Genomic DNA, 26448 nt, shown 5'->3' with positions numbered 1-26448 from the left:
GGAGCTCGTGACACTGACCGCTTGTGAGCGCTTTGGGACGGGGGAAGGGCTCACGCAGCACCCGCTGCTCAGCAACGAGACGTCCTGTCACGTCTCCAGAGCACCAGAAAAAGTCGCTAAATTTGTCGCTAGTCGCTTTTTAAAAAAAAAGTCGCAAGAGGGGTCTGAAAAGTCGTTAAATATAGCGACAAAGTCGCTAAGTTGGCAACACTGACCCCAATGGGGTGGGAGCTGGGCGGAGCTAGCTAGGCGGAGCCTTGGGGAGATGCTACATGCTAACGCTAGTTTTCCAAGATCGCCAACCCTAGCTTTAAATGTAAATTCTGCTGCTGAATCTGCTAAGCTTCAGATTTTGAGCCTTTTTGAAATGACTTCTCAGTATTTTATTTATTTTTTATTTAATGTTTGTTCGTGAAAACTGTTGAGCCTGTTAAGAAAGGCAGAGGTTATTGAAGTAAAGAGATCTGGTGTTTGGAGTTTAGCTAACTGAGCATTATAGAGCCTGGTTCTGCATCAGGACCTGTCCTGGTTTTTCCCGTCAGCACATTCATTCCTTTAAAGCAATACTTCAACATTTTGGTAAATTGGCCCATTTAGCGCAGTTCCTTAGTCATTTCGAACAGCATACTTACTTTTTCTGTGAGGCGAGCTGTTGTTTATTCAGAGGTGAGTCGGGGAAGGTTTTTGGGACGGACACAATGGAAGTGAACGGTATTTTTGTTCCCCCTGGTCAAACTCATCAAATACACAATCCAACAACCCCATAACACTTTGGTGGACACGTTATAATCCACACATTCACTACGCTGTGGAATATTAATGCAAAATTACCAGATTGAGTTGTTTATGCGAAGATTGCTAAGACGGAACTACTTACTAAACATGGCGTCTGGGCGTAGTGATCTCAAAAGAAAAAGTAGTTCCCAGTATTTGCTTCAATGTCGTAACACTACAATATTATTTGTTGGTGTTCCACAGCGTAGTGAATGTGTGGATTATAACGTGTCCACCAAAGTGTTTTGGGGTTGTTGGATTGTGTATTTGATGAGTCTGACGAGGGGGAACAAAAATACCATCCACTTCCATTGTGTCCGTACTGAAAACCTTCCCCGACTCACCTCTGAATAAACAACAGCTCGCCCTCACAGAAACAGTAAGTATGCTGTTTAAAATGACTAAGGATTTGCGCTAAATGGGCCAATTTGCCAAAATGTTGAAGTATCCCTTTAAGTCTCATCCTTCAGCAGCTCACCTGCAGCCGTCCGGTGTTTTGCTGAGCAGACAGTGTTACTGGGCTGGTGTGTGTGTGTGTGTGTGTGTGTGTGTGTGTGTGTGTGTGTGTCACACGTGACTGGGTTGCCGTAGCAACCTCAAACAACACAGATGGAGTGTGTTCCAGTGGGTCGTCTCCAGAGCTCTTTAACAGTTTAAAGTCTGTGAAACAGGATATCTGCGCTCTGCAGTCGCTTCTCAGGATTTATTCCATTTAAAAGTGAGTCTGGCTGCTTCTTTCTGCTGCTTCTTCTTGTGTTTGTGTAAATTGTTTTAACTCTAGCAAACCATCCTGCAGAGTGAAACAGAAGTCTCAACATAACTTTATAAAAACTGTGAATGGATCGAAACTTTCAGTGATGTGTAGAATTGTATGTTTAGTAGAAATGAAGGACTTTGTGTTTTTTGTTAAAGAAAATTATTGAGATTCTCTGAAGAAAGAGTTCTGGCTGTGGTCCTTGAAGCCATTTAAATCTTTATATTGACTCTCCACACTGTTGCTTCTTTAGTCTTCTTGTCTGCTCCTCTTCTGAACATGAACAGTCCCACTTCTGTCCAGCAGGTGGCAGACGTGTACAGCAGCTTGTGCTTTGTTTGAACACCTGTATCCTTGGAGAGAGAAGAAGTCCCATCTGATGAGATGAGGAGCAGCTGACCTGACGCTGTGATCAGCTCGTTTCAAACTGATTCTTCGCTGATGATCCAGGTTTGTATCTAAAAGGTGGAATCAAGGTTTTTCTACATTGCTTGTTTCTATTGTCTATTTTTGTGTTCACATTGCTGTAATCATTTCAGTGTGTGTCCTGTCTGCTGTGGTTCTGTTCTCAGAGGACTTGTCCAGTGAGCTGATGGACCCGGACCAGAGCAGGGAGGACCAGGAGGACCAGGGCTCCAGAGCGGCGGCCCGCCGGGTCCAGGCTGCAAAGACTCAGCTTTCCTTCAGCAGAGCCCAGCCAGTGTGAGTCCAGCTGAGCCTCATTACAGCCCGCTGAGTAGAACATGGAGAACATGGAGACCATGCAGGGCTGTGGCTCAGGATCTGAGTCTGACCCCCCTGGTCTGGACCCTCCGGACCCTCCAGACCCCCCAGACCCTCTGGGCCCCCGGGTCTGGAGTGCCTCATCAGGGTAACGAGCCTCATGTCAGTCGGGTGTGTTGGAACTTTTTCTCCTTCTTTTTCTTTTCTGTCTTTTTTCTTGTTTTCCTTTTTTCTTCATTGTTTGATTTTTCCCCTGTTCTTCTTCCTTTCTTTTTCCCATTTCATTTACCATTTTTTCTATGCCTGAAAACCCTCCGTACCAGCGATTTTATTCATTTTATTTTAAGGATTTTTTTTTTCGTAATATTATTTGAGCAGTTTTTGATAGTTTGTGAATTTTCGGCCTGTTCTGGTCGTTAATCATTGATTTTAAACTGGAGATTAGACCACTGTTCTAAATCAGTGCGGTATGTGAAGTAAACAGACCAGGGTCACTGGTCTCCACCCAGACCACTGATTCCCCATCTTGTTCTAAGAGACCCAGGGTTCTGCTGGCGGCCCCCCACGGAGCAATAAGGATCCTCATAGTCCACGAAATGAGAAATCTAATTTCTGTGACGATGAGTTTCTCTTCCCTGAGGTTGATCTCGTCTGGTTTTCGCTCCGTCTGCAGGTGTTTGGTCTTCTGGACATTTTCAGACTCTAACCAGCTCTTCGCTGTGTTTTTTCTGATCCTCCTCTTTATCCTGACACACTGACAGGTTTTCTCCCACCGGTTACTTTACAAGCTTACCTTTGTCTATATTGCAATCACTTACACATTTTTTTGATATACATTTTTAAAATAAACTAATGGGAATGCTTAAACTTCGGGATTTCTGTGGCCCCCCTATTGATCTTTGGCGCCCCCCAGTGGCGCCTTTGAAGCTCTGCACTGTGAGTGAAGCATGACGGGTTATAAAACTTGAAAACCTGACCGATCAGACAGATTGTGAAGCTTACAGGGGAATCGTTTTGAGAAGTGGCTCATGATTGTCGAGAACTCACATTAAAAACGCTGCACTGTTCTTTATTCTTTAACTGTGGAGAAAATATCAAGTGGGTGAGTTTTACACTGCGCTCCATCCGGATGTGCTGAATAAAAGAAATGAAATCACATAAAGTAACTTCCTGACAGTTATTGACAGAAATATGGGGATATTTGAGGTTTTCAGTGTGAGAATCTGTTTTTGATCTGTTGAATCTTAAAAGGTGAAAAGTTTTCTCGGTCTCCTGGACGTGGATGACTTTTTAAGCACTGGATGGAAGTCTGTGATTCTTTCATAGCGTCAACATTGACACCCGGCGCTGGGATGGGTTTACGGTCTCCGCTGAGATTTGGTTGGATGCCAGCGTGTGGATGGTCTCGTTTGCAGATTTGTGTAAGCGTAGATTTTTTTGGAAAACGTGGAAAGTCAGTGCCAGGCTGTGTGGAAGCCTGGCCCGAAGAGTCGCCCAGCCTCCATCAATCACGTCCAAACACAGCCGTGGGAGGACGGTAATTGTAGCCACCTGAGGCTCATCAGGGCCTGATTGCCCCCCAACCCCCACCTTCCAACCCCCACCCCCACAGGAGCTGGGGAATAAAAGGGAGGAGACAGGGGGAGGAAGGAGCTGCAGGAGGGACCAGGGAGAGGATGGACGGATGGACAGATGGACGGATGGTGGAGAAACACAGAGGAAGGAGCTGTGTCCTGAGTGACCAGCAGCAAAGTCCCAGAGGAACGAAACACTGTTAAGCCGTTCCACTTCCAACAGAAAACTCAACAAAGATCATCAAGCGTCACAGGCCTCTACTGCCCTCTACTGTCTTCTACTGGATGTACACACACACACACACACACACACACACACACACCAGCATGAGGGACAGCGTACCAATTAGCAGGAGCAACAGAAACACACTTTGTTCTTAATGCTGAGAAGATCCTCAGAGGAGGTCGACAGCGGGTCTGTTCAGGATTCTGAGGCCCTTCATGCTCAGTTTGTTCACTGTTCCGAACTGGAGTTTGAAACGTCATCAGTGCTTCATAAAATATTTTTATTTGTGCATCAAAACCAAGAATGAAGCTTCCTGAGCTGCATTCGCCTCGTTCTAAAGGTTAAATGTTCTTTACGCTCCAGAACAGCTGGACTTGAGGGAAAGTCACTAAAATGGCTCTTTTGGTCAGAAAGGCTGCAGAACCCTGGTCTGGTGTATTACTCCTCATGCCCTTCATATGGTCTGAGGGAAAAATGTGATGGACTGAAGGTGGATTGTGTTTGAGAGGAGCAGATTTTCTAGTCGTCATACAGGAGAATCCGTCTAGTGCAGCAACATGAGCTCTGTTCAGGCTGTTTTCTTCTCAAGTTTCATTAAAAAAATATCAAACATAATGAATTTATTGTACAACAAGGGTCTGGACAGGATTTAACTCTGAATAAATCTGATCTGAAGCCACTTCCTGTCTCACTGCTGTCTGGACGCTCATAAAGAAGAGGATGGTCGTCTCATCTTCTGACCCGGTGACGCTGTGGAGGATTCTGAGGCTCAGCACTGCTGACTTCTGGAGGTCTTCTCTATCAGAGACTGTGTTTGGAGGCTTCAGACGTCGCTCTGCGGTCTCCTCTTCAGCGCTGATGGAGTCTTTCCAGATGTGTGAGATCGCCACACCACCGTCCCTAAAGTGACCCTGACATCAGAAAGCACGACCTTTGACCTCTCAGGCGATAACCAGCTGGACGACGCCGTCCTCACACGAGCTCCGGTCCCGTACTGACAGGTCACACTACCCACCGTCCGCTGCTCCTCCCGCCGCTCTGGATCTCTGCTGATTGCTTTTCCAGGCCGGAGTTGTGAGGCCTGGCCGGCGGAGGCTCCTCCTCCAGCTCTGAGCCTCCACCTGCTTCCAATCAGCTGCAGCAGCTGCCTCGGCCCCACCGGGACCTCCGCTTTATCTTCAGATCACGGGAAGCTTGTGGACCCGTCTGTAATCTCCTCAACACCTCGTCCGGACCGCTCCGCCATCTCTCCATCTCCCGAGCCGCTGCCAGCTGCAGCCTCGTCCGTCCCTCCGCCGGCCTTCTCACGTCTTCCTCACCCCTCCCACTCCTTCCTCCAGTCTCTGCGCTCTGCATTTTTGGGTCTTTTAATCCTCCCACCTCAAACAGTCCGGTCTGGCTGGGACCGGCAGACCACGGGAACCCGTGCCAGTCGTTCACCGGCCCGGCGGCGCTGGTTCTGTGGCGTGCTCCAACACTCCGGGGGGCAACGGGAACTCTTCTTTTTCTTTCCACAAGCGTGAACCAAATCAGGCCTGTGGTGGAGCGGCTCTGTGTTCCAGCTGCTCGTTTTGCCTCCTGTTCAGGAAACCAGCAACCCATCCCCCGCTGCTGCTGGTGCTTCTGTTGGTGAGCCCCACATTCCAGCCCCCGGCCCGGGGACGGCCACATGGACACCAGCCCCGGCCTTTTCACTACATGTGCTTATGCATTAAGCTGGACTTCAGCAGTGAGAGGAGGTCAGAGTAGTCCCGGTCAGATACGGTCAGAGATGAGGACTCACTTCCTGTGCCACTGGTCCAGAGTGAGTCTGGAGAAACTGGGCTGGCTAGTCAAAAGGTGAGACGCATTGGACACATTAGCAAGTCCAATTGAGGAGACTCAACTGCTCTGAGATGCGTCCTACCTGGACAAACGGGGAAAAGCATGGACCTTGTCAGGAAGTGTTTCTGAGGGGGTTGAGTTAGGTCATGAACCAGGAGTGCTCCACTTGAGACCAGGCTCTGAGAGTTCTAGCTCCAGTTTAATGGACCAGGACGGACGTGGAGAGCCTCTCCAGACTGTAGCCCTGCAGCCACAGCCCAGTCCGAGACCCATCCGTCCCAAACTGGATGTATCTGAGCCATGTCAGTCTGTCTTCAACTCCTCGAGACTGTCTCCTCTCTTCATATCTGAAAGATTTTAATGATAGCGTTGATATCGATGAGCTGCAGAAACGGGCTGGAAGTATTTTGAGACACACTCTACTTTGATTTATACCTTTAGAAGTGATGAGTTTAACTCGTGTGAACAAACCTGTTCTCGTCAGGAGGGTTTCTTGATTGGCCCGTCTGACTCTCAGACTGCAGCCTTCTGTTTTTCTTGCCTTGAGAAAACAGGAGGGAACATACAGAGAACCACCTGCAGTCTGGTTCAGCTCAGCCAGGCTGGACAGCGATGCTGCCCCACTGCTGGTCCGTCTGCTGTTTTTTAAGACCAACATGCTGCTCGGATCTCGTCAAACATGGGTGACCATCAACACAACACCGATGATACAGTCTTTGACTGAAAGAGGCCGAAGATTGAAAAACCTTGCAGAGGATTTAGTTCGGTGTGAACAGTAAAACCTTGATCTCCGTGCGTTCTGTATGGAGAATGAATCCCTGAAGATCTGCAGCGGGAAACAAATGAGGAGCGGAGCAGCCGTGAGGCTCCATTTCCTCTTTATCCTGGCCCCGGCGCCATGTCAGCAGACGTCCTGACCTCGCGTGCTCGCTGCAGCTCGGCAAGGTTTCCATCAGGCACCCCGCGATTTCCCCGCAGTCCAAACCACAGTCACGCTCATTGTCCATTGTGCCGCTAGGTTTTTATAGTCCGTCCCAAGAATCCTGCGCTCTGCTCCGTATTAGCGGCCGGCTATCGCTTGCAGTGAATACATTTCACTGTGAATTCAACCTCCAGATGTTTAGCAGAATAAGATTGTAGATGACATGAAAATCTCCACGAGGCAGCGCCCGGGCTCGTTTCCAGCGCCGAACCCCCCTGCCAGCCTCGGCTGTGGCGAGAGCCCTCGGGGGCCGAATGTTTGCAGGCTCCGTTACATGTGCTGTCAGGACAATCGCCTTCTTAGCACTGTGTGACTGTTCGCAGGTGTGTTCACTCACAGCAGCGCACGGCCTCGTGCCCGTCAGGAAGCTCACGCACACCCAGACACAGATGGACTTCACTCAAACCAGCAGGGTCACTCTGGTTTCGTTGGTCATTAAACCATCGATTTCAGGATTAGAAGACGACACTCTTCATCAGCTGATCCTCAGACGGAGGGACGACGGTGTGGTGAACCTGAGACTCCAGTCGACTGCAGTCTGATGACTTGAGACTCGAAAGACTTGGGGCTTGATGGCTCGAGTGTTGTTGATTTTGTGTTTTCAGTTTTGATATGAACATGAAGCTCAAACATAACATCCATAGTTTAGCAGTCAGTTGATGTGGAATAAACATCTGTTTCCCTGGAGAAATGAACTTGTTGCTAACTTAATCCGAAGCTCAGCGTGTGACTCGTTTCCACGTCTGTTGGACTTTAGTTATTTCTCACAGATTGTTCTTGCGTTAGCCACAGCTGACGGCCTGCTTCTGCTGCCGTGTCGGTTAAATGTGATGATTTGGATTTTTCACAGTTTTGACTCGAAGCCTCTTGTGTAAGCTTCAGTGTGGTTGGAGGAAATAGGAGGAAAGCTGTTGATTCATGTCTCAGAGTGGAACCGGTTTATTTTCTGTTATGTTTCCTCCGCTGTGGGATGGAGGAATCCCGTTCTCCGCGCTGGTTCTGCAGTTTTGCGTCAGTTTCTCACAGCGTGGCGAGCTGAGCGACGTTTACACTCTTTTGTGTTTAAAGGATTTTCAAGCGCTGCTCTGCCATTTACCACACCATCGTCTGCATACGTGGAGAACCTTTCTTCCATTCAGATAGAGAGCTACACAAAGAGGAGCTGACAGGTCGGCATTCAGATGTTCTCTCTGCTACTTTGGATGTTTGAATTAAAAAAAAAAAACATGCATCCAAATACAACGGCTTCAAACTAACTACATGCTTTTCACTGTGTACACACACACACACCAAAATGCAGCAGATCACACAGCTCAGCTGACGTGAAAGTACATTTCAGCTCATTAGTTGGTATTAATTAGTGGATTATTTAGTGTTCAGTGAAAACTTAGGAAAGTTGTGTAAGTTTCTTGGTGCATTTCTCTTCCTGAGCATCACTGAATACCGTATTGGCCCGAACATAAGACGACTCTGATTATAAGACGACCCCTATTTTTCAAATATCATTTTGTGAAAATAAAAACATGTTGAAGACAATAAGCTTACTCATAAAACAACTTCTTATTGTTCAATTATTTTAGGAAAACTCACAACAGAGATAACATTTCATGTGATTTAAGATGAAGAAATATTACTGCAGTATTAAATAAACTCTATTCTCCTTCTCACAATCTGAGGCCGTGACTCAGTGAAGAAGCAACAAATAAGAACCTCAAAGGTTCAATAACTGCATTAATGCTGTAAATAACTTTATAAGCATCAGATTCAAGTTTTGTTCAACTTCATGAACATTAATAATTCCGTCTAATATCTCTTGGCGGTTTGGCAGTTGTTTGTTGACTCTGCTGTTGAACCATCAGTTCAGAGTTGGAATCAAAACTTCTCCTCTGTTGTTTGCTCACTGGTCTAGAGTTCAAGCTCCTTCCTTCCAGATGGTCACTTTCCTCCATTTTTCATCAGATCACTGTGACCACAGACATCATATGAAATATGACATTCGCTTCCTGGTCACTGGTAATTTGGCGCCATCTAGCGGCGCGGATGTGTAACGACAACCTAGTCCTCTATTATAGTACGACCCCATTTTGAAGAATACAGTTTCTGGAAAAAATATCGTCTTATATTCAGCCCAGTACGGTATCCTGCATGTCCCTGAAATGGAATTGATCGAAGCTGTAGAGATCTTTAAACCTTCCCTACGGCCACCCAGACCTCCGCCGTCCCCCTGAACACCCCGTTCCTAACAGCTCCGTGAAAATACAAGACAGCAGGGCGGGATCATGGGGGGAAGCCTCTGTCTGACACTCGAGGGTGTTTGAAGTCTGAAATGAGAGTCCCTCTCCCCTCGGTGCTGGCTGCTCGTCCCACCTGCCCGCCCGGCGCTCTCGGAGCGGGGGGCGGGGCTGCGGTTCCTCCTCGTCATTAGTGGCTAATAACCATCATTTCAAAGCGGCGTTCTGCTTCTCGCTGCTAAATGAGGCTTGTTAAAGATGTTGTTAATTGAGGGGAAAGTGGAGCTCCGGCGGCGGGACGGAGTGTTTCTCCGGCTACTGGATGGAGGAACCGCCGCCACTTGCCTCCTCAGCACCTGTGTTTACTTTGGGGCCGGAGCCTCGGCGACCCAGCAGCAATCCTTCACTCACAAGACGAAGCCAGGCTGCAGCTTCCACAAATATGTGCTGTCCCTGCACTTTCGCCTCGATATAATTCCTCTAAGACGTTCATTATGGGGCACGGGCCAAATTACCGCCAAAACCAAGTCTTTTCTTTTTTTCTCTCAGTTCTTGGAAGTTTGACTTTGTTACTGTAACAATAAGGTCGACTCTTCTGACCGTCCGGGTTTATTTTTCTTCTCGAAGTGCTTCAGAAATCCGCTGAGCGTCTCATGTGTGCGCCCGTTAACGGAACAGGCTATCGGCGGCCTGTTTACCGCCTCGCTGTGAATCCGATGAGTGTTGCGCGCGGTTGATTCTGGAGGCCGTCCAGGACTCAGTGTTAACTCCTCAAATATTAGCGCCGGTGTTTTTTCAGGTGTGTATACATTGGGAGCGGGCGGAGAGGCGGCCGCAGCATTGTGGAGTCATCGAATAACGTCCGACGTGATTAATACGCTTCTGGAGAGCGGACAGACGTGACGCTTCTACAGGGACTTCTGTTGTTTTTAAATTGTTCTCAGAGTCGCATTACAATAACAACATCTCTGATCAGCTGGGTGTTTGGACAGGATTTGTTACTGAGTAAAGAACAGAGACGATCTGGGGACGAGCCGCAGAGCTCCTCCAGCCCGGATCCACCTCCGGCCGGGTCCACCTCCGGCCCGGGTCCACCTCCGGCCGGGTCCACCTCCGGCCCGGGTCCACCTCCAGCCCGGGTCCACCTCCGTCCCGGGTCCACCTCCGGCCCGGGTCCACCTCCGGCCCGGGTCCACCTCCGGCCGGGTCCACCTCCGGCCGGGTCCACCTCCGGCCGGGTCCACCTCCAGCCCGGGTCCACCTCCGGCCGGGTCCACCTCCGGCCCGGGTCCACCTCCAGCCCGGGTCCACCTCCGGCCCGGGTCCACCTCCAGCCCGGGTCCACCTCCGGCCCGGGTCCACCTCCAGCCCTGCCTTCGAAGAAAACCCCTCAGATTGTTTGCTTAGCGCTGGAAATAAATGCAGAACACACACACACACACACACACACACACACACACACACACACACACACACACTGTTTTGCTTGTTAGGATTGAGGCTTTTTGATATTTTAATGTTTCATACAAAGTTTAGATTTTTATTTCCAGTTCAATATTTTTTCCCCAAAGTGAAAGTCGTCAAAATAAATCTGTGACAGGATGAAAACAGTGACAATGAACAAAGGATTTCACTGAATCGTTTCAGAGACGTTTGTCTTGTTGCGTAGCTTCATTGTGTTTCTCGCCTCTTCATTGAAATCCTTGAAAACCTCAACAAACTGCTCAGTTTAGTGAATAAAGGGGATTTTAAGACGTGGCGTCGGACTGAGAGGAAGAGCTGCTCCAGCAGGATCACTGAAAAGCTGAATGTGGAGTTCGAAGCCTCCCTGAAGAGCCTCGCGGCTCTCAGGTCAGGAGAAACTTTCAAACCGTTGGACTGTTGTCTTTTCCAGGACACTGGCGAGTGCAGGAAAGGACCTCAAAGACGACTTCCTGAGAGCGCTGGCGGAGCTGGAGAGGGCCAACCGCAGCGGGAAGACGACCGTGAGTGCAGCGTTCCGCCGTTCCGCCGTTCCGCCGCTACGTCACGGGATTCCCCCGAAACGCTGCCGAGCGGCGTCCAGGCCTGGAGCCTCCTGGACGCCGCCTGCTCTCCGGCGGCCGTCCACTCCAGCTTTACTGATTTTCACATTTTACTGCTGACATGAGGAAGCACCGTGATATCGGAACGACGGCGGTAGGAACGTACAAGAAAATGAAACACTGGTTTAAAATGACACAAATGTTGCTTTCTGCACTTCCCGGGGTTATTAAAGCTGGCCGGAGGGCAGGAGGCGGAGGGTGGGGCAGCTGCAGGTGGAGCGGGGTGGAGCGGGGACATGGCGGCTCCTGTAGACGCGTCCCGTCAGCAGCGGGTCGCTGCTCCTCGCCTTGACGTGGAGTCTGCTCGCTGTGGAATATGTTGAAACCCGGGAATGGCGTGTGGGACGCTGGGACCAGCCTCCCGGCCTGGGCGTTGTGGAATTCGTCCCGCTGGCTGCTGCTCGGCGTCTCATGCCCAGAGGGGACGTGCTGTTTGTCTTTGGTCCGTGGACCCCGCTCGCTCCGTATTGATACGGTGGGCAGTCATGCAGCCTGGCAGTGAAGGGGGAATTCCCGGCTGGATTGCGTTTCCAGCGGAGCGAGCGAGTCGCGGCGGCCTCGGTCCTGGCAGGACGACGACACTGGCCGTTTGATTCCGCATCGCCCCGACACGGGCGCCGGCGCACAGGTTGATGGCGGCGAGGAAAAGGCCGGCGGAGCCAGGAGCCTCTCCAGCGCCGTCTGTCTCTCTGAACTCTGGATCAACGCAGCGTCTTAATCCTGAGCTGCTTCAGAAAATCACAATCATTCAATGCTGCATTTTCACAAAGAGTGCAAACTTTTCCTAAAACACACAGTTTTGTAGGTTTTTTTAGTATTTTTTCAGATTTGATAACTTTATCTTCAAACTCATGTGATGGGTTGTAACATGTTGAGCGTCACTTTTCATCTTGTTAAACCGTTTTGAGGATGTTTCTCGGCGTTAAGACAGTTGTTGCGATTGTCTCGAAGTGAAAACTGATTCATCAGACTCTAAACTTGTGATGAAGCTTTGAGCAGATGCTACTTCCTGCTGACTGTCGCTCCACTTCCTGTTTACCTTGTCATCACTGAGGTCTGAATGTCTGATTAGAATACTTTCATTTAATTATTGAAAGAAATGTCCGAACTGAGGCTGTTTTAGTTTGCAGGTAGAAACAGCCGCGCTGCAGATTCAGCACCGCTGACGTTCCTGAATCATGAACATGTTGAGCCGCTCTGCAGCTCGGCTCTGTTGATGCAGCACGAAGCACAACAGTCTTCTCAAGGCACTTTTACAAAAACAGAGAGAGAGAGAGAGAGAGAGAGAGAGAGAGAGACCATCTCCTCCTCATGCAGCACAGGCTGTATTTCCTCTGTTTGTTTTCTTTATGAAGAGTCCTCTGGCAGGATTTTGGGACTCAGGCTGGTGTTTTCTGGTGTTCAGCAGCATATGGAGCACATTCTGCTGGCCGCGCTGTGTTTTATCGCTGCTCACTGGAATGCCTCGGCTGTGTATTATTTCACCTGAGTAAATACTGGCTGGTATCTGGTCCAGTTAGTGCAGCACAGACGCATTGTGGAGGCCCTGCACCTTCTCCCTGAGCGCCTCACTGGGGTTGTCTGTGTCCTTCCCACAGTCGACCTTTAACCCCAGCTGGATGGACGAGGTTCGGTTATTACTGGTTGTGTTACTGATGGTAAAAACCGGTTCAGAGCTGAAGGACTTTGCAGAATCAGTTAAAAAGCTGTAAATTATGTGGGCCTGGATGTGACAGCAGCCGGAGCCTCGGGACGGCCTGGAGGGAGCGCTGCGCAGAGCGCCACGCCAACCAAAACAATCATGTTTGAACGGGGAGGGGGCGGGGGGGGGGCTCCGGGCTTTAATCAGGACCTGAACACAGGCAGGTCTTTGACAGAAGCTCTGCTCTGCTCGTGGATCGGAGCTGTCTCATGTCTTCTTCATGGATCCACCATGGCCGACGCTCTGCCGCTCGCCACACGGCTCAAACGCCAAGGCCGGCCTCGTCTCCGCAGGTCCAGGGTGCTCAGGCGTGCGGTCGGAGGTCCTTCCCGCCGCCGTGTGTTCTTCAGGGAAGCCACATTATTAATTTCAGAAGTGCCGTCATAAATACTCAGAGAGCGGCGGTGGCTGTTTGAAACAGTATTTGCCTTTACTTGGACGTGTTGCTGGTGACGAGGCCGACCCCCCGCCGGCCTCCCGGCGGACGTCGTGCCTGAGCGCCTCGGAGTAACGCTGATAGGAGCCGAGCCGCACTGGGCCACGCCCACCGCTGCCTTCACTTCAGTCCGTGCATCAGCATATTCTGAAGGCCCGTCCCTCCTCCCCGTCCCCCGTCCGCCGACGACAAGACTCCACTGCAGATGTGTCTCCGACAGCGAGGACGTCTTACTCTGAATCTGAGGAGCCGGAAGTCGCTGGAAGATTCACTGGACAGCTGGTTAAATAGCCCTGTTTATCCTGTGAAGAGACTTGAGTTTTCATTGAACCTCGTTTCCCTCCACACACAGAGTGCTCAGTCTGACAGCTGCCATGCAAAGTGTTTGACCTTTGCCCTCAGTTACTGAGTTCTGAGTCTGGCTCTGGGACACACAGTGCATGTTTATAGTGAATTGGTTCATCAAACCGCTGACTCTTTAACCCGCTCTTCCTCCTGAGCCTGAAAGAAGCGAAAAGGTTAAAAAAAAATGATGGAAGATTTCTCCTCTCAGTGCCTCTCATGTGGCTCGACAGTAACACCTGCCTCAAGTTACCGAGGACTAGCTAACATCTGCTTCAGCTCTGCTAGTTACTGAGGACTAGCTAGCACCACCTGACACCATCGCTTTTGAAGAAACTCATTTTATTCAGCTTTATAAAAGGTGAAACCAAACATTAAAGACTTGAAATCCACAAGTTGGAAGGTGGAGTTAGCTCCAAGGGAGAAGAGACGGAGTCCCAATCTCTCAAAAAGCAGCAGACAGAACAATGAACCAGGACATAGGAATAACTTCACCCTCCTGTGGTGTTGAGTTGATCAGAAGTGTCCGACACAAAGCAGCTCGCAGTTCAAAGAGTGTTTCGGACAGAAAGCGTGGCCTGAGCAGACGCCGTGTGAGAACGCTGAAACGGGAAGTTAATTATTTCATGTTTACGAGACGGAGGCTTTGGTAGAGTTGCTCAGATTAGATTAGCTTCTAAACTGGAGAGGAGGAAGTTGTGCCCCTCCCTGTGACCCTTTGATGTGTGTTCTTTGGACATTTCAGGCTGAATTAAGAGAAAGTAGTGGTTCGCAGAGGAAGCTGGAGTTCGACTTGTTGGATGAAGCCCGGAGACGTGTTGCTGCTGGTCAGTCCAATTCTGACGCGTGACGGGACTGAAAGCCTTTCTACCACATCTAAAGAGATTCCAGTCTAGGGATTTCTGCTGGGAATTTCATGTAATACAAATAAATTTTATTATATAGATTCTTTTCTCTGGTTTTCATCATTCTGGGTGTTTCCTGTGACGGCTCAGTCATGGCGGTGGACGTACCTGAAGCAGCGCCCTTCTCTGGGTCATTTTCCCCCGGGCTTTGAGGAGAGTCCTCTGACGGCAGCTGCTGGGCAAACACTGGAGTTTATGTTCTGAGCAGCTCCACTGAACGCAGAGACCAGAAGCCCAGGAGGCTTTCACTTCACTCCTCCGTCACGCTGGTTTTACAGCAGTCTAGAGGAAGTCGACACGTGAAGCCCTCCGAAAGCCTTCAAGGCCAGATCTGAAGGAGAGCTCAACTTTTAACTGAAAAATTAAAAAGAATATTTTTTATCGTCACAAATGATAGGCCTCCACAGCATGGCTGCCATATTGGATAGGTCTCCACATTCACTTCTACTGAGGAAAGAGGTGTGTACACACTCAGAGTAATCAGCGCGTGTCGTTTTGATACAGATGATAGGTGAAGGTCTCGTGTGCTGAAATGTGGCATTTCATATCCAAGATGGAGATAGTTGTCTTGGATTGTAGCTGCAAAACATTCATTTCTTGGAGATCACAGTGGAACGTACCATTCTGAGAAGAATTACCATTTTCAAATATCTCATTGGCAAACAAAATGACTTTGCACCACTAGAGGGAGCTTGTGGTCCGATGGAGGAAAGAGGACAGGAAGTCCTCCAGCAGGCCGGTCTGCTCCACCAGATCAGGTGGTGGGGCCTGGTGGAGCAGGTGGAGGTTGTGGGTCAGTGTGAGTTCTGGATGGTCCACAAGGCCAACAGGAAGATCCCAGATCCAACAGCCTCAGCTCACATTTCCAGATCGGATGAAGGGGACTGAGTCTCGCTGCTCCAGGACGGAGAGAAGCTTCTGTTTGGACGTGACGGTTATGAAATGCCTCCTCCGCGGACGTGTGACGCTGCTGTTCAAGCGTTTGTGAGGACACAGAAAAACACAAACCTTAAGAACATGAAAGACTTCACCCATAATGGAGACAGGATGTAAAACCAGAGCCACTCCAGTCTCCACACAGTCAGGGACTCCAGAAGACTTGTTTTTTTTTTTTGTTTTTTTCATTTCCATCTGCAGATTGATGAGAAAAGGCGCCTTTGCAGCGCAGCGTTCACATATATTCCAGGCTAAACTTGTAACGCTCTTCCCACTGGTAATTTAAAAGCCAGAAGAATGCGGAGAATGATCGTAGGAGTGAAGGGGAGAGTAAAGATATCCTTTGCTCGGTCAGTTTGGTGTCTGCGATCCGGGCCTGAGATGGCATGTGACTGATTTCTGTTGTGACATATCTCAGCCCATAATTCCTCTCAGGATTCAGGCATGCAGCTAATTTACAATCCAAGCAGGTTTTGTTTTTGGCTGTTTTTGTCTTCCTGGGAGCAGAATCTCTGCATCTGGTCAGCGATACGGTTGAACACAGAGCCTGACGTTTTCAATTCAGTGTCATCTCTGCAGTGATGGGCCAAATTAATTTTCTTTTGTCTGAGTTCAGAATTAGAAAATTGCAGCTCATGCGGGTTTTAAAGGAATACTCTGAAGAAGTTGGACCCACACCCTATCCCTATCATTTTTATAGTGAGACAAGATCATACATACCTTTATTGTCTCTCTGCGTCCCGCGGCTGGCTCCCAGCTGTTAGCATCGTAGTTAGCTTAGCTCAACTGCTGGAGGTGAAGAGGAGACAGAGCCGGACTGACAAAAGTGGACAAAATCCTCCTTCCAGTGGTCCAGGGGTCTCTGTAGCAGGATGAGACCAGGACAGGGACCAGGACAGAGACTAGGACAGGGACCAGGACAGAGACCAGTTCTCTATCTGAGGCTGTGAGAAGATCATTCTAAGTTTGAGCAGAGCGGCCTCTGGTCTGTGATGAGCTCTGAAACCGGACCGAAGAGACTCAAACAGATTGTTTGTAATCAAATGCTCACAAAGCTGACTCCCAACAACTTTCTCCTGGTGGAGGGGGAAGCCCAGATCCAGATCCAGCTCCACAGCCGGAGACCTCAGCTGGAAGGGTTCAGAGAGAGAAAATTACAGGAGAGAAACTCATAAAGTTAATGACATACATATGAATTGACAGGGAGGTAACGCAGGTCTGTAGGACCCAGACCTGCAGCAGCCTACAGCTCTAATGTGAGCTTTATTCAGTAACCTTAGAAGAGCCCGGCGGCCTCCTGAAGCGGGGAGCTGGTTCAGGACAGGAGCCCGGTAGCTGAGAGCTCTGCTCCTGTTCTGCTGTTAGAGAACCGAGAACCTCCAGCAGACCAGCTCTCTGAGAAGGAAGCGTTCTCCTGGGACAGTCTGGGACCAACAGCTCTTTAAGACATGACGGGGCCTGGAGACGGATTTTAAATCCTGCATTGTGGGACCAACTGGTCCCACAGAGACATGACTCCACTACCGCCTGTGTGTGTGTGTGTGTGTGTGTGTGTGTGTGTGTGTGTGTGTGTGTGTGTGTGTGTGTGTGTGTGTGTTCCGGTCTGTTTTTGCAGTGTCAGTTCCAGCATCGTCCTGACAGACGGCCAGTTCATACACTCTCCTGAAGGTATCTGGAACCCGAAGAGGACGGACCTGAAAGCCAACATCTCAGCCTGATTTACATGAACACACACACATTTACATACCGGCGGCGGAGGCTGCCGTGCGAGGCACTGCTCAGGGTGTCCTCCTCAATAACACACTCGCAGGGTTAGGGTCAGGGTGAAATAAGTGAATAGATGAGAGTGAATCGAGAGATCCAGCTGTCAGACGTAACGACAGCGCAAGGTCATTGACGAAGTCTAACTCAGTTTTTATTCTTTTTTCATTCTTTTGGCACAATAAACACTTTACAGCAACACAGCAGACTGAAATTAAAGGGAGGTAAATAAATAAAGATCAGAAAATCAAATGAAACAAAAAGCAGCTAACTGTAGGTGAGATGAAGCCAGGATCACTTCAGCATTTCCCATCATGACTTGTGTTGTCAGAATGCACGTCTCTTAAGTTATCAAATCAACCTGCAGTCAGATCTGCTCTGTTCCACACTTCATCCAAGAAATGCTGAATGTGGCTGAATTTACCAGCCAGTAACTTTAATTCATCTTCTCCTGTAAGTTTTGGGTCGGCTACCCGGCGTAAAGCGTGTCGATCTCGGTTTTCCATGGAGTCCATCAGCTCCAGGAGTAGGTTTTCAGTTTGATTCTGACCCAGTTCAGTTCAAGACCCAGCGGCGCCGCTTGATTCTTTCTTTGATATGAGGGTCAGAAAAACAAACCCACCGCAGTGTGAACCACCTGATCGTCAGTGCGTCCACGTTTCGAATGTTTGTTGTGAAAAGTGAGCTTTGCTGTTTAATGGACTCAGCTTCTGTGATGTGTAAAGATAAAACTAGGTCTGATCTGGATCCGGTGTGTCTGCTGTTCCTGTTTGTGATCCCTCTCTAGAACGGTGAGAACTCCGTCTAAACAAGGCGTCCAGCCGTCGTAAACTGATGCAACCGGAGGAAAAGTACTGAGGCTGCCCCGCCGGCCAAACGCAGGAGGTTTTAATAGCATTTTAAGACATCAATTGCGAAAAAGCAGGAAAGCATTTTCTGATTTTAGTTGCCCTGTAATTTCAAGTGTGTGGGTTCAAGCCACTTATTTTGTGGTGTTGGCTTTTCTGGCGGGTTCCCTAAAAAGACGAGGCCGGAGCAGCCAAGGGTTGAGCGGGCCGCCTTCCTGCGCCGGCCGATTGATCGCGCCGCTTTCCCTCCGGTATTTGGCGGCGGCCGCGCTGCGCTGGTGGCTAACCTCACTGGGCGTAGCTGTCCGCCGTCGGGTATTTAGAACGCTGCGAAGCAGGACACCTGCTGCATTTTTGAGTCCGGTGCCAAGACATCTGTCTGCTGACACACCCTTTAATTATAAACTGAGAGAAAATACACTCTCCTGATGACTTCCATCCTCGCTGCGTGCGCACAATCAAATATTTAGCAGCAGCTGGAACAAAAGGCAGGAGAACGACTGGATTTTTTTTTTATTCTTCTTTTTAAGGCTCGTCCAGGAGGAACAATAGGACTGTAAACCGAGTCAGAACCGAGTGTTGTGTCTGAAATGTCGACACATATAGAAACACTTTCAGTCCGCTCCGTGAATGTGTGTCAGAAAACTGTGTCAGTGTGTTCAGCCGGTCGGCGGCCGTTTGGCCTGAAAGGCGAGGAGCTCCTACGGTTCATAGCGGAGAAACTTTAACACACATTTCACAGATTCATTAATGTCCTGGAATATTCATCAAAACAGCTGGTTTCTATCTGATCTTAACCATCCCAGGACGAACACACACACTCTCACACACACTCACGGGGCATTCCACAGCAGAAAACGGGCTCCCACAGAAAACATTCCTGCAGTCCAGCCTGTTTTCTTTACTCCAACAGATTTACACAGTTGTTAGCGACGGCCTGAGAATCCTCCGGAAGTGAAGCCCACCAATAATAAACAGGACGACAGCTGACACCGCAACACACCTGCACGGCGGCCTGACACTGCAGGACTGTTCCCAGGCCGAGGTGAGGGGCCGGGGCAGCGGGGGACCAGCGCCTGCCTGCGTGTGTGTGTGTGTGTGTGTGTGTGGCATGGCTGGATTAGGTGGACTTTTCACCTGAATACACACCAGCGTTATGAGGACTAGCGGGATTCTCTGGGAGCTAAGTCCTCCTCGGAGCTGGCTGGTCCGGACCTCTCTGGGTGTTTGCTCTTCCTGGAGTCTCTGGACTCCCCGAGGTTGACTCCAGTGTAACACACTTTCTCACACACACACCAGAACATGGCTGCTCTGGTCCTCCGGTGAGAGATTTTTACAGATTGAAGAGTTCAGATTGAAATTCAAATCGATTCAGTTTGACATGAGTCGACAAAACGCAGTCAGTCGAAGAGAAACTCCAACGATCAGACGTCGGTCCACTTGCTGCAGACGGATGAGTGCAGGAGGCTCCGACCAGGAACCTCCAAACCCACCGTCAGAGACCCTGCAGGAAGGGGGAGGGAGAGAGGGAAACATGAAGAGTGGTGGCCCGGAGCAGGGAGAGGAATCCTGGTCCTGGAGGTCCGCATGCCTGCATGGTTTCAGTTTGCCCTCAGCTCAACAGTCTGGACAGTACCGACGGGCTCCAGCTTCACCGTGACCCATCCAGCAGACCCAGCAGCCCGGAGCCCGTAATGCGGCTGCACCAGCATCGGGTCGGTCCTCACAGGGGGTTAATGAAATATGGTCTGAGTTCTGAAGTGGAAAATTGCAGCTCAAGGTTTTTATGTCTTTGAGAAAAGCTTAGTTTGACCAGTTGATCGGTGTCATCTGGATCAGTAGATCTGTGAATCATCTGCATAGCAGTGGAAGTTAATGGAGTGTTTCCTGATGATGTTCCTACAGGAGGCATGTAGAATGTGAAGAGTATAGGTCCTAGAACAGAACCCTGAGGAACTCCATGTTTAACTTTGATCTGAGCCGAGGAGTCGTCGTTATTATGAACTGATGAATATGATGGGATCCGGTCTAACGCTGAACCTTTAATCCAGAGGATCGTCTCTGTGGGATGTTCTGATCAACTGGTTCAGCTCTGAGATCTGACAGAACCAGGACAGAGACCAGGACAGGGACCAGGACAGAGACCAGGACAGGGACCAGGACAGGGACCAGGACAGAGACCAGGACAGAGACCAGGACAGAGACCAGGACAGGGACCAGGACAGAGACCAGGACAGAGACCAGGACAGAGACCAGGACAGGGACCAGCCTCTCTGTTATATAACCTCATCCAGGAACCTGAGCGACGCTTTGCTCCTCTAAACTGTTAGAACACCTGGATCAAGGTGGTTTTTATGAAGAGGGTTAATAACAGCAGCCGAAAGGCCTGTGGTACCTGTTACTGAGCACACACACACACACACACACACACTCCCTCCCTGTCCTGCAGACAGCTGCTCCCTGGCAGCAGCGGTGACCTCTGACCTTCAGCTGTTGGATGAGGGTGGTCCGGGCCGGGTCCTGCTCCCTGCCGGTGACGTCGCTCCACAGATCAGCTGTCTGCGGTGTTTGTGTCTCTGGGACCATCTGGAAGCGATCTGCTCCACCTTCCTGGAGCTGCAGCCCAGAGCGCTCCACCGGAGGCCTGAAGAACCTGAGCTCATCCACCTTCCTGCTCCACCCCCCCTCACCCCCCCACCCCCACCCGGGGCTGCTTCAGGAGGAGCAGGAGGAGCTGGAGGCTGCTTCAGGAGGAGGAGGGGGTGGATGGAGGTGGGTGGAGGCTGGTGGAGGATCTGGTTCGGCTGGCTGCTCTCCTCTTCATTTCGATGACTTTAGATGTTTCAGGTTAATTTAACTTGAAGACGACGTCTTTTATCTGACGTCCAGAAGAGACGATTTGCTCAAAGAACAACGTCAAAAATAACAGTGATTAAGTGAAAACGTTAAATTCGTTTTCAGGCACATTTACTGTGAATGTATCTTTGGAAAAACTCAAAATGAAGATTTTCTTCAGTTGTCGATCTGGTTGTTGGGTTCCAGAGGAGCGTCCCGTGTTTTAGTTTTTCCTTCACTGCTCTGTTTGAGCTGGTCACTCTGGACAGACGACTGACCGGGTCTGACAGCAGTCCCTCAGCTCGGCAGCTGAACAGAGCTCGGCTCTCCCCTCTGCAGCTTCTCTACCTCGCACTTTAAAGACGTCTCCATCGTCAAACCTCCTCAAGCCTCCTGTCCCCGAGAGTCTGGCTGCTGGACTACAAAGACCAGCAGCAGCGCCTTACACACACACACACACACACACACACACACACACACACACACACACACACACACACACACACAGCCAGCTGTGAACCTGAGAGCATCTGCTGAAACGTTCAGCAGGCAGACAGAGACGCTCTGTTTGGACTCCAGTGCTCGGTTCCACACGCCTCTGAATAAATCCACAGCGGAGGAGGACAGGAGGACGCTGCCCTCACGCTCTGCTACTGTACAGGCTTTTTTTTATCTTCCCTTCACTGCCAAATTGTCCTTTTTGAAAGATAATCTGAGGAGGCTGCAGACTCGGCTCCATGCACAGGGAGAATGTGCAAACAGCAAGGCCTTCTGAGCCACAGCACATTGTGAGAAGTCGTACTAGTTAGTTATTCCTCAGTTTGATCCACAAACGAACCTCGAAGGGTCAGAGCAGAGCCACAAGCAGCAGCCTGACTGTTGTTAGAATTCATCTTTACTGTGGAGGAACAGCCGACGGCAGGATGAGGTGAGGAGTCCTTTATGAATCAAAGTATGGACGGCGTTTCACGTTCCCGGTGAGGAATTCTCATTTTCTGAGCGGAGCTGCGTCCCGTGGGCGAGTGGAACGAACAGTTACTGTAGATGGAGGGATTGGGTGGATGTCCCACGCTCTGATGGAGCAGGAGACGGAGCAGACGGGACGCCGCGGCGAGGCGAGGACACCCAACACGCTCCTGACTGTCCACCAAACACGTCCGTCCAGGCGTCCACCTGATAACCAGGATTACTCACACCGTGTCCTCTTCTTCCTCTCTTCTCTCCGCAGTCCGTCATCTTCATCCGGGATTACAATCCTCTTGGACAGGAAGTGTCTGGCTATATAGACTACGCCCACAGACTGAAGACTGAAGACTTTGCGGCGTACTTCAGTGGAAAGAAGAGGCTGATGCCAGGACGCTCTGATTTATGGTGAGTCTGCCGTCGCCCGGACCGGAGGAGCCGGACTCGCTGGACTTTTACCACGTTTGACCTGCAGGGAAATCTGATTCTGGAGCGAGCAAGGCTCAGTGACACAGAGAACCATCCCTCTGCTCTAATGGAGACTCCATACAGACGCAGACGTCTTGGTCCAGTCCGGTCCAGATCCAGGCGGAGACTATGACTGGACCTCCTTTACCAGAGTCACCAGCTGAGCCCCGTCACCTTTAGGTCCCGGTGGGTTCTCACGGTTCCCACCAGATCCTAACTGGTCTTTAGAGGTCCTACATGTCGTCATTCAGCCCGGCTGCTCAGACCCCATCAGTCCTGAACGGCCCCGGTCAACAGCCACGTCTTTCGTTTACAGAGAGACACTCGTCCACCATGAATCCATCCGGAGGTTGGTGGTTCGATTCCCAGTCTCACGAGTGTCCGAGTTGCACTGAATGGAGGTGGAGCGGCGGGCATGGCAGCTGTCACTGTGGAGTGTGTGTGTGTGTGTGTGTGTGTGTGTGTGTGAAGGTCACGTAGTTCAGGCCAGGCTGCAGGCGACCCGCTGACCCCCGGCCAGAGCCGACCCTGCAGCGGGCGTCCCGTCAGGCCAGGTGAGCCGTGTACGGTAAGACCGGTCTGCAAATGGCCGGCGTCAGGGCCAGCGCCACATTCCTCCCTGTGGTCTGGTGACACGGTGCTAACATGTCGGATAGGTGTGAGAAATCGCAGAAAGACAAACGGCGGCGGTGGGAGTGGGCGTGGCCGGGCTGTTCTCCGGAGTTCAGCCAAACGGCGTTCAGCCTGAGGTAACTCGGTGACCTCCAGCACCGGCGCCTCTCACGGGAGGCTTCCTGCCGTTTCAGTACGACTCCGACCGAAGCCTCCCGGCTCGAGGTGTGGAGCAGGGATTATGGGACCAGGGTTCAAGGTGGATGCGTCATTTGAAGGCTTGAGACCAGGACAGAGACCAGGACAGAGACCAGGACAGAGACCAGGACAGAGACCAGAACAGAGACCAGGACAGAGACCAGGACAGAGACCAGGACAGAGACCAGGACAGGGACCAGGACAGAGACCAAGACAGAGACCAGGACAGAGACCAGGACAGAGACTAGGACAGAGACCAGGACAGAGACCAGAACAGAGACCAGGACAGAGACCAGGACAGAGACCAGGACAGAGACCAGGACAGAGACCAGGACAGGGACCAGGACAGAGACCAGGACAGGGACCAGGACAGAGACCAAGACAGAGACCAGGACAGAGACTAGGACAGAGACCAGGACAGAGACCAGGACAGAGACCAGGACAGAGACCAGGACAGAGACCAGGACAGGGACCAGGACAGAGACCAGGACAGGGACCAGGACAGAGACCAGGACAGGGACCAGGACAGAGACCAGGACAGAGACCAGGACAGAGACCAAGACAGAGACCAGGACAGAGACCAGGACAGAGACTAGGACAGAGACCAGGACAGAGACCAGAACAGAGACCAGGACAGAGACCAGGACAGAGACCAGGACAGAGACCAGGACAGAGACCAGGACAGGGACCAGGACAGAGACCAGGACAGGGACCAGGACAGAGACTAGGACAGAGACCAGGACAGAGACCAGAACAGAGACCAGGACAGAGACCAGGACAGAGACCAGGACAGAGACCAGGACAGAGACCAGGACAGAGACCAGGACAGGGACCAGGACAGAGACCAGGACAGAGACCAGGACAGGGACCAGGACAGGGACCAGGACAGAGACCAGTCTTGTTTCTGTTTAGTAACTTTGAGCAGAGCTGTTTAAAACCTGACTGAAAAACTGTTAATTTTTTAGATGGAACTTTTAAAATCTGACTTACATCCTGGTGTGTGACTGTATTTCTTTTAGACTTGCTTCCCTTGCCGTCTTTCCGTGTCTGGCCGTGCCCCCCGTTTCTTCCCGTCCTCGTCTGCAGCAGTCGAGCCAGTGTGGTTGGCTCTAAGAGGGAGCAGATGCTGGACCTGGTGCCCACTCAGGGCCCTCAGCCTCCCGCTGCAGGACTCCCAGTCCTCCGGTCCCGGCCCTCCCCCTCTCCCACAGCCGCAAAGAATGCAGAGCAGCGGTGCCAGGTCTGGCCTCCACATCCTGGGTAGAACAGGTTTACGTAACACACTGCTGAGGGGCCAGACGTGTCAGACAGAGAACGCTACGGAACCAGAGTCCTGATGAAACCCAGAAATCACTCCCCAGTTTAACAGTGGTGGGACAAACATCACGCAGTGACAGCTCCATACTGTATTTGTCTCTCGCCCTCACCTGTTGGGACTGTTGCAGGGAGTTTCCTGCCGTTGACCCTAGCTGGCGCCAGTATCGCATGAACCTACGCTGAACGAGCGAGTATGGAAGAGAACGCTATGTAGCAGACGTTAGCCAGAGAACATCACGTAGCGGACGTTAGCTAGAGAACGTCACGTAGCGGACGTTAGCTAGAGAACGTCACGCAGCAGACGTTAGCCAGAGAACGTCACGTAGCGGACGTTAGCTAGAGAACGTCACGTAGCGGACGTTAGCTTGAGAACGTCACGTAGCAGATGTTAGCTAGAGAACGTCACGTAGCGGACATTAGCTAGAGAACGTCAAGTAGCGGACGTTAGCTAGAGAACGTCACGTAGCGGACGTTAGCTAGAGAACGTCACGTAGCGGACGTTAGCTAGAGAACGTCACGTAGCGGACGTTAGCTAGAGAACGTCACGTAGCGGACGTTAGCTAGAGAACGTCACGTAGCGGACGTTAGCTAGAGAACGTCACGTAGTGGATGAGCAGTGAGGCCTATCTGGACGCCGGATCAGAACCTGGGTTCTCGTGGACAGTGGCTCCTCATCGATTCGTTTCTCCTTTGGCCTTTTCTCGTCAGCTACTACAACTGGAAGACTCAGACGTCCACGTCCAACTCCAGCCCCAACTTTGAGGTGGTCTACGAAGACGTCCACGGCCTTCTCTTCAAGAGCAAACGGGACAAGAAGCTCCTGAATGTGGATCCTCAGGTGGGTTTTCATGAAGCTCCGTCTGCTGGCGTCCTGCTTCACTTCCTGTTTTATGTGAACATGTAAACACAAACACACGCCGTTCATTTATTTATTCCTACTTCACGTCTTCTCTGAATCAAGAGGGCCAGTTCTGCATTTAGGCTGAAAACTCATTTCCATAAAATGAAAATATGATCCGGTGTGAGTTCAAGGCGGAATGCAGCAGAGGAGCAGAGGATTATGGGAACAGACCAGTGTTTCCCAGCGTGTTTCCTCCCTTGTGAGTTTAGAGAATAAATCTTCATGAATAATCAGTAAAGTCCTGACGATCTGACAGACTGATGTTTTCAGTGTGACACAGCCGTGTGGAGAAACTGGGGGACCAGTGGGAGGTAAGAGTGTGTTTCCAGTGAGGCGGCTGAGGCTCGTGTTTCCTCCGGTTCGTCTGGTTTCCTGATCGGAACCTTCTCTAACGGGTCCTTCTTCCTCGGTACCTGCTGCCGCTCCCGCTGAGCCAGCTGCTCGGCGCTGCTCGGCGCTGCTGGGCTATTTTAGATGTGCAGACGGCGCTGTGGGGACTGGACTCTGAGGCCGAGCGCCAGAGCGGCAGCAGAGTTCCAGCTGTGGTCGAGCACCGCCCCGGCGAGGCAGGCTATTAAAAACACCAGAGGAGGCGCAGCGAGCCAGACGCGGCAAACCACCCATCAGCGCCCGGCCCGGACCGGACCGGACCGGACCGGACCGGACCGGACCGGACCGGCCCGGACTGGACCGGACCGTACCGGCGAGTTCAGTTTGTCATCAGTGGTGGTCCTGGGGTATTGGTTCAGCGCCGTCCCTCTCGCTGTGTTTCAGGTTGCTCCTGATGAAGACACGTCCGTCCTGCAGTCCCCGCTCTACCAGCAGGTGGTCGTCTTCAACCACCACGTCAGGACCGTGTGAGGACAGGGTCCCCAGCGGGACCGGGAGCCGTCGGGCTGGATCGGCTCCTGCAGGATCCTCAGCTGAAGCTTTCTGATGAACATTTCACAGCTTTACAGCAAGAGGTGTTTTTGTGGAGGTTTATAAATGTCTTGCAGCATCTCTCAATCTCCACACAGGAAAACGTTCGTTTAAAGCAGTTTATCAAAGGT

At 50.9% G+C, this 26448-nt stretch overlaps 1 protein-coding gene across 1 annotated transcript; it reads left to right on the top strand.

The window, feature by feature from the left end:
• The first annotated feature begins 1210 nt into the window (after nucleotides 1–1210).
• cfap299 (cilia and flagella associated protein 299) lies at nucleotides 1211–26257 on the top strand. The gene is made up of 7 exons (XM_030104128.1): nucleotides 1211–1298; nucleotides 1464–1496; nucleotides 2101–2230; nucleotides 10983–11073; nucleotides 22166–22308; nucleotides 25204–25333; nucleotides 26171–26257. The coding sequence occupies exons 1-7, from the start codon at nucleotides 1211–1213 to the stop codon at nucleotides 26255–26257; spliced, it is 702 nt and encodes a 233-aa protein (XP_029959988.1).
• The last annotated feature ends 191 nt before the right edge of the window (nucleotides 26258–26448 follow it).

Source organism: Salarias fasciatus, chromosome 12 (genome assembly GCF_902148845.1).
Source record: "Salarias fasciatus chromosome 12, fSalaFa1.1, whole genome shotgun sequence".
Lineage (NCBI taxonomy): Eukaryota > Metazoa > Chordata > Actinopteri > Blenniiformes > Blenniidae > Salarias > Salarias fasciatus.
This window is presented reverse-complemented; position numbering and strand designations above follow the sequence as displayed.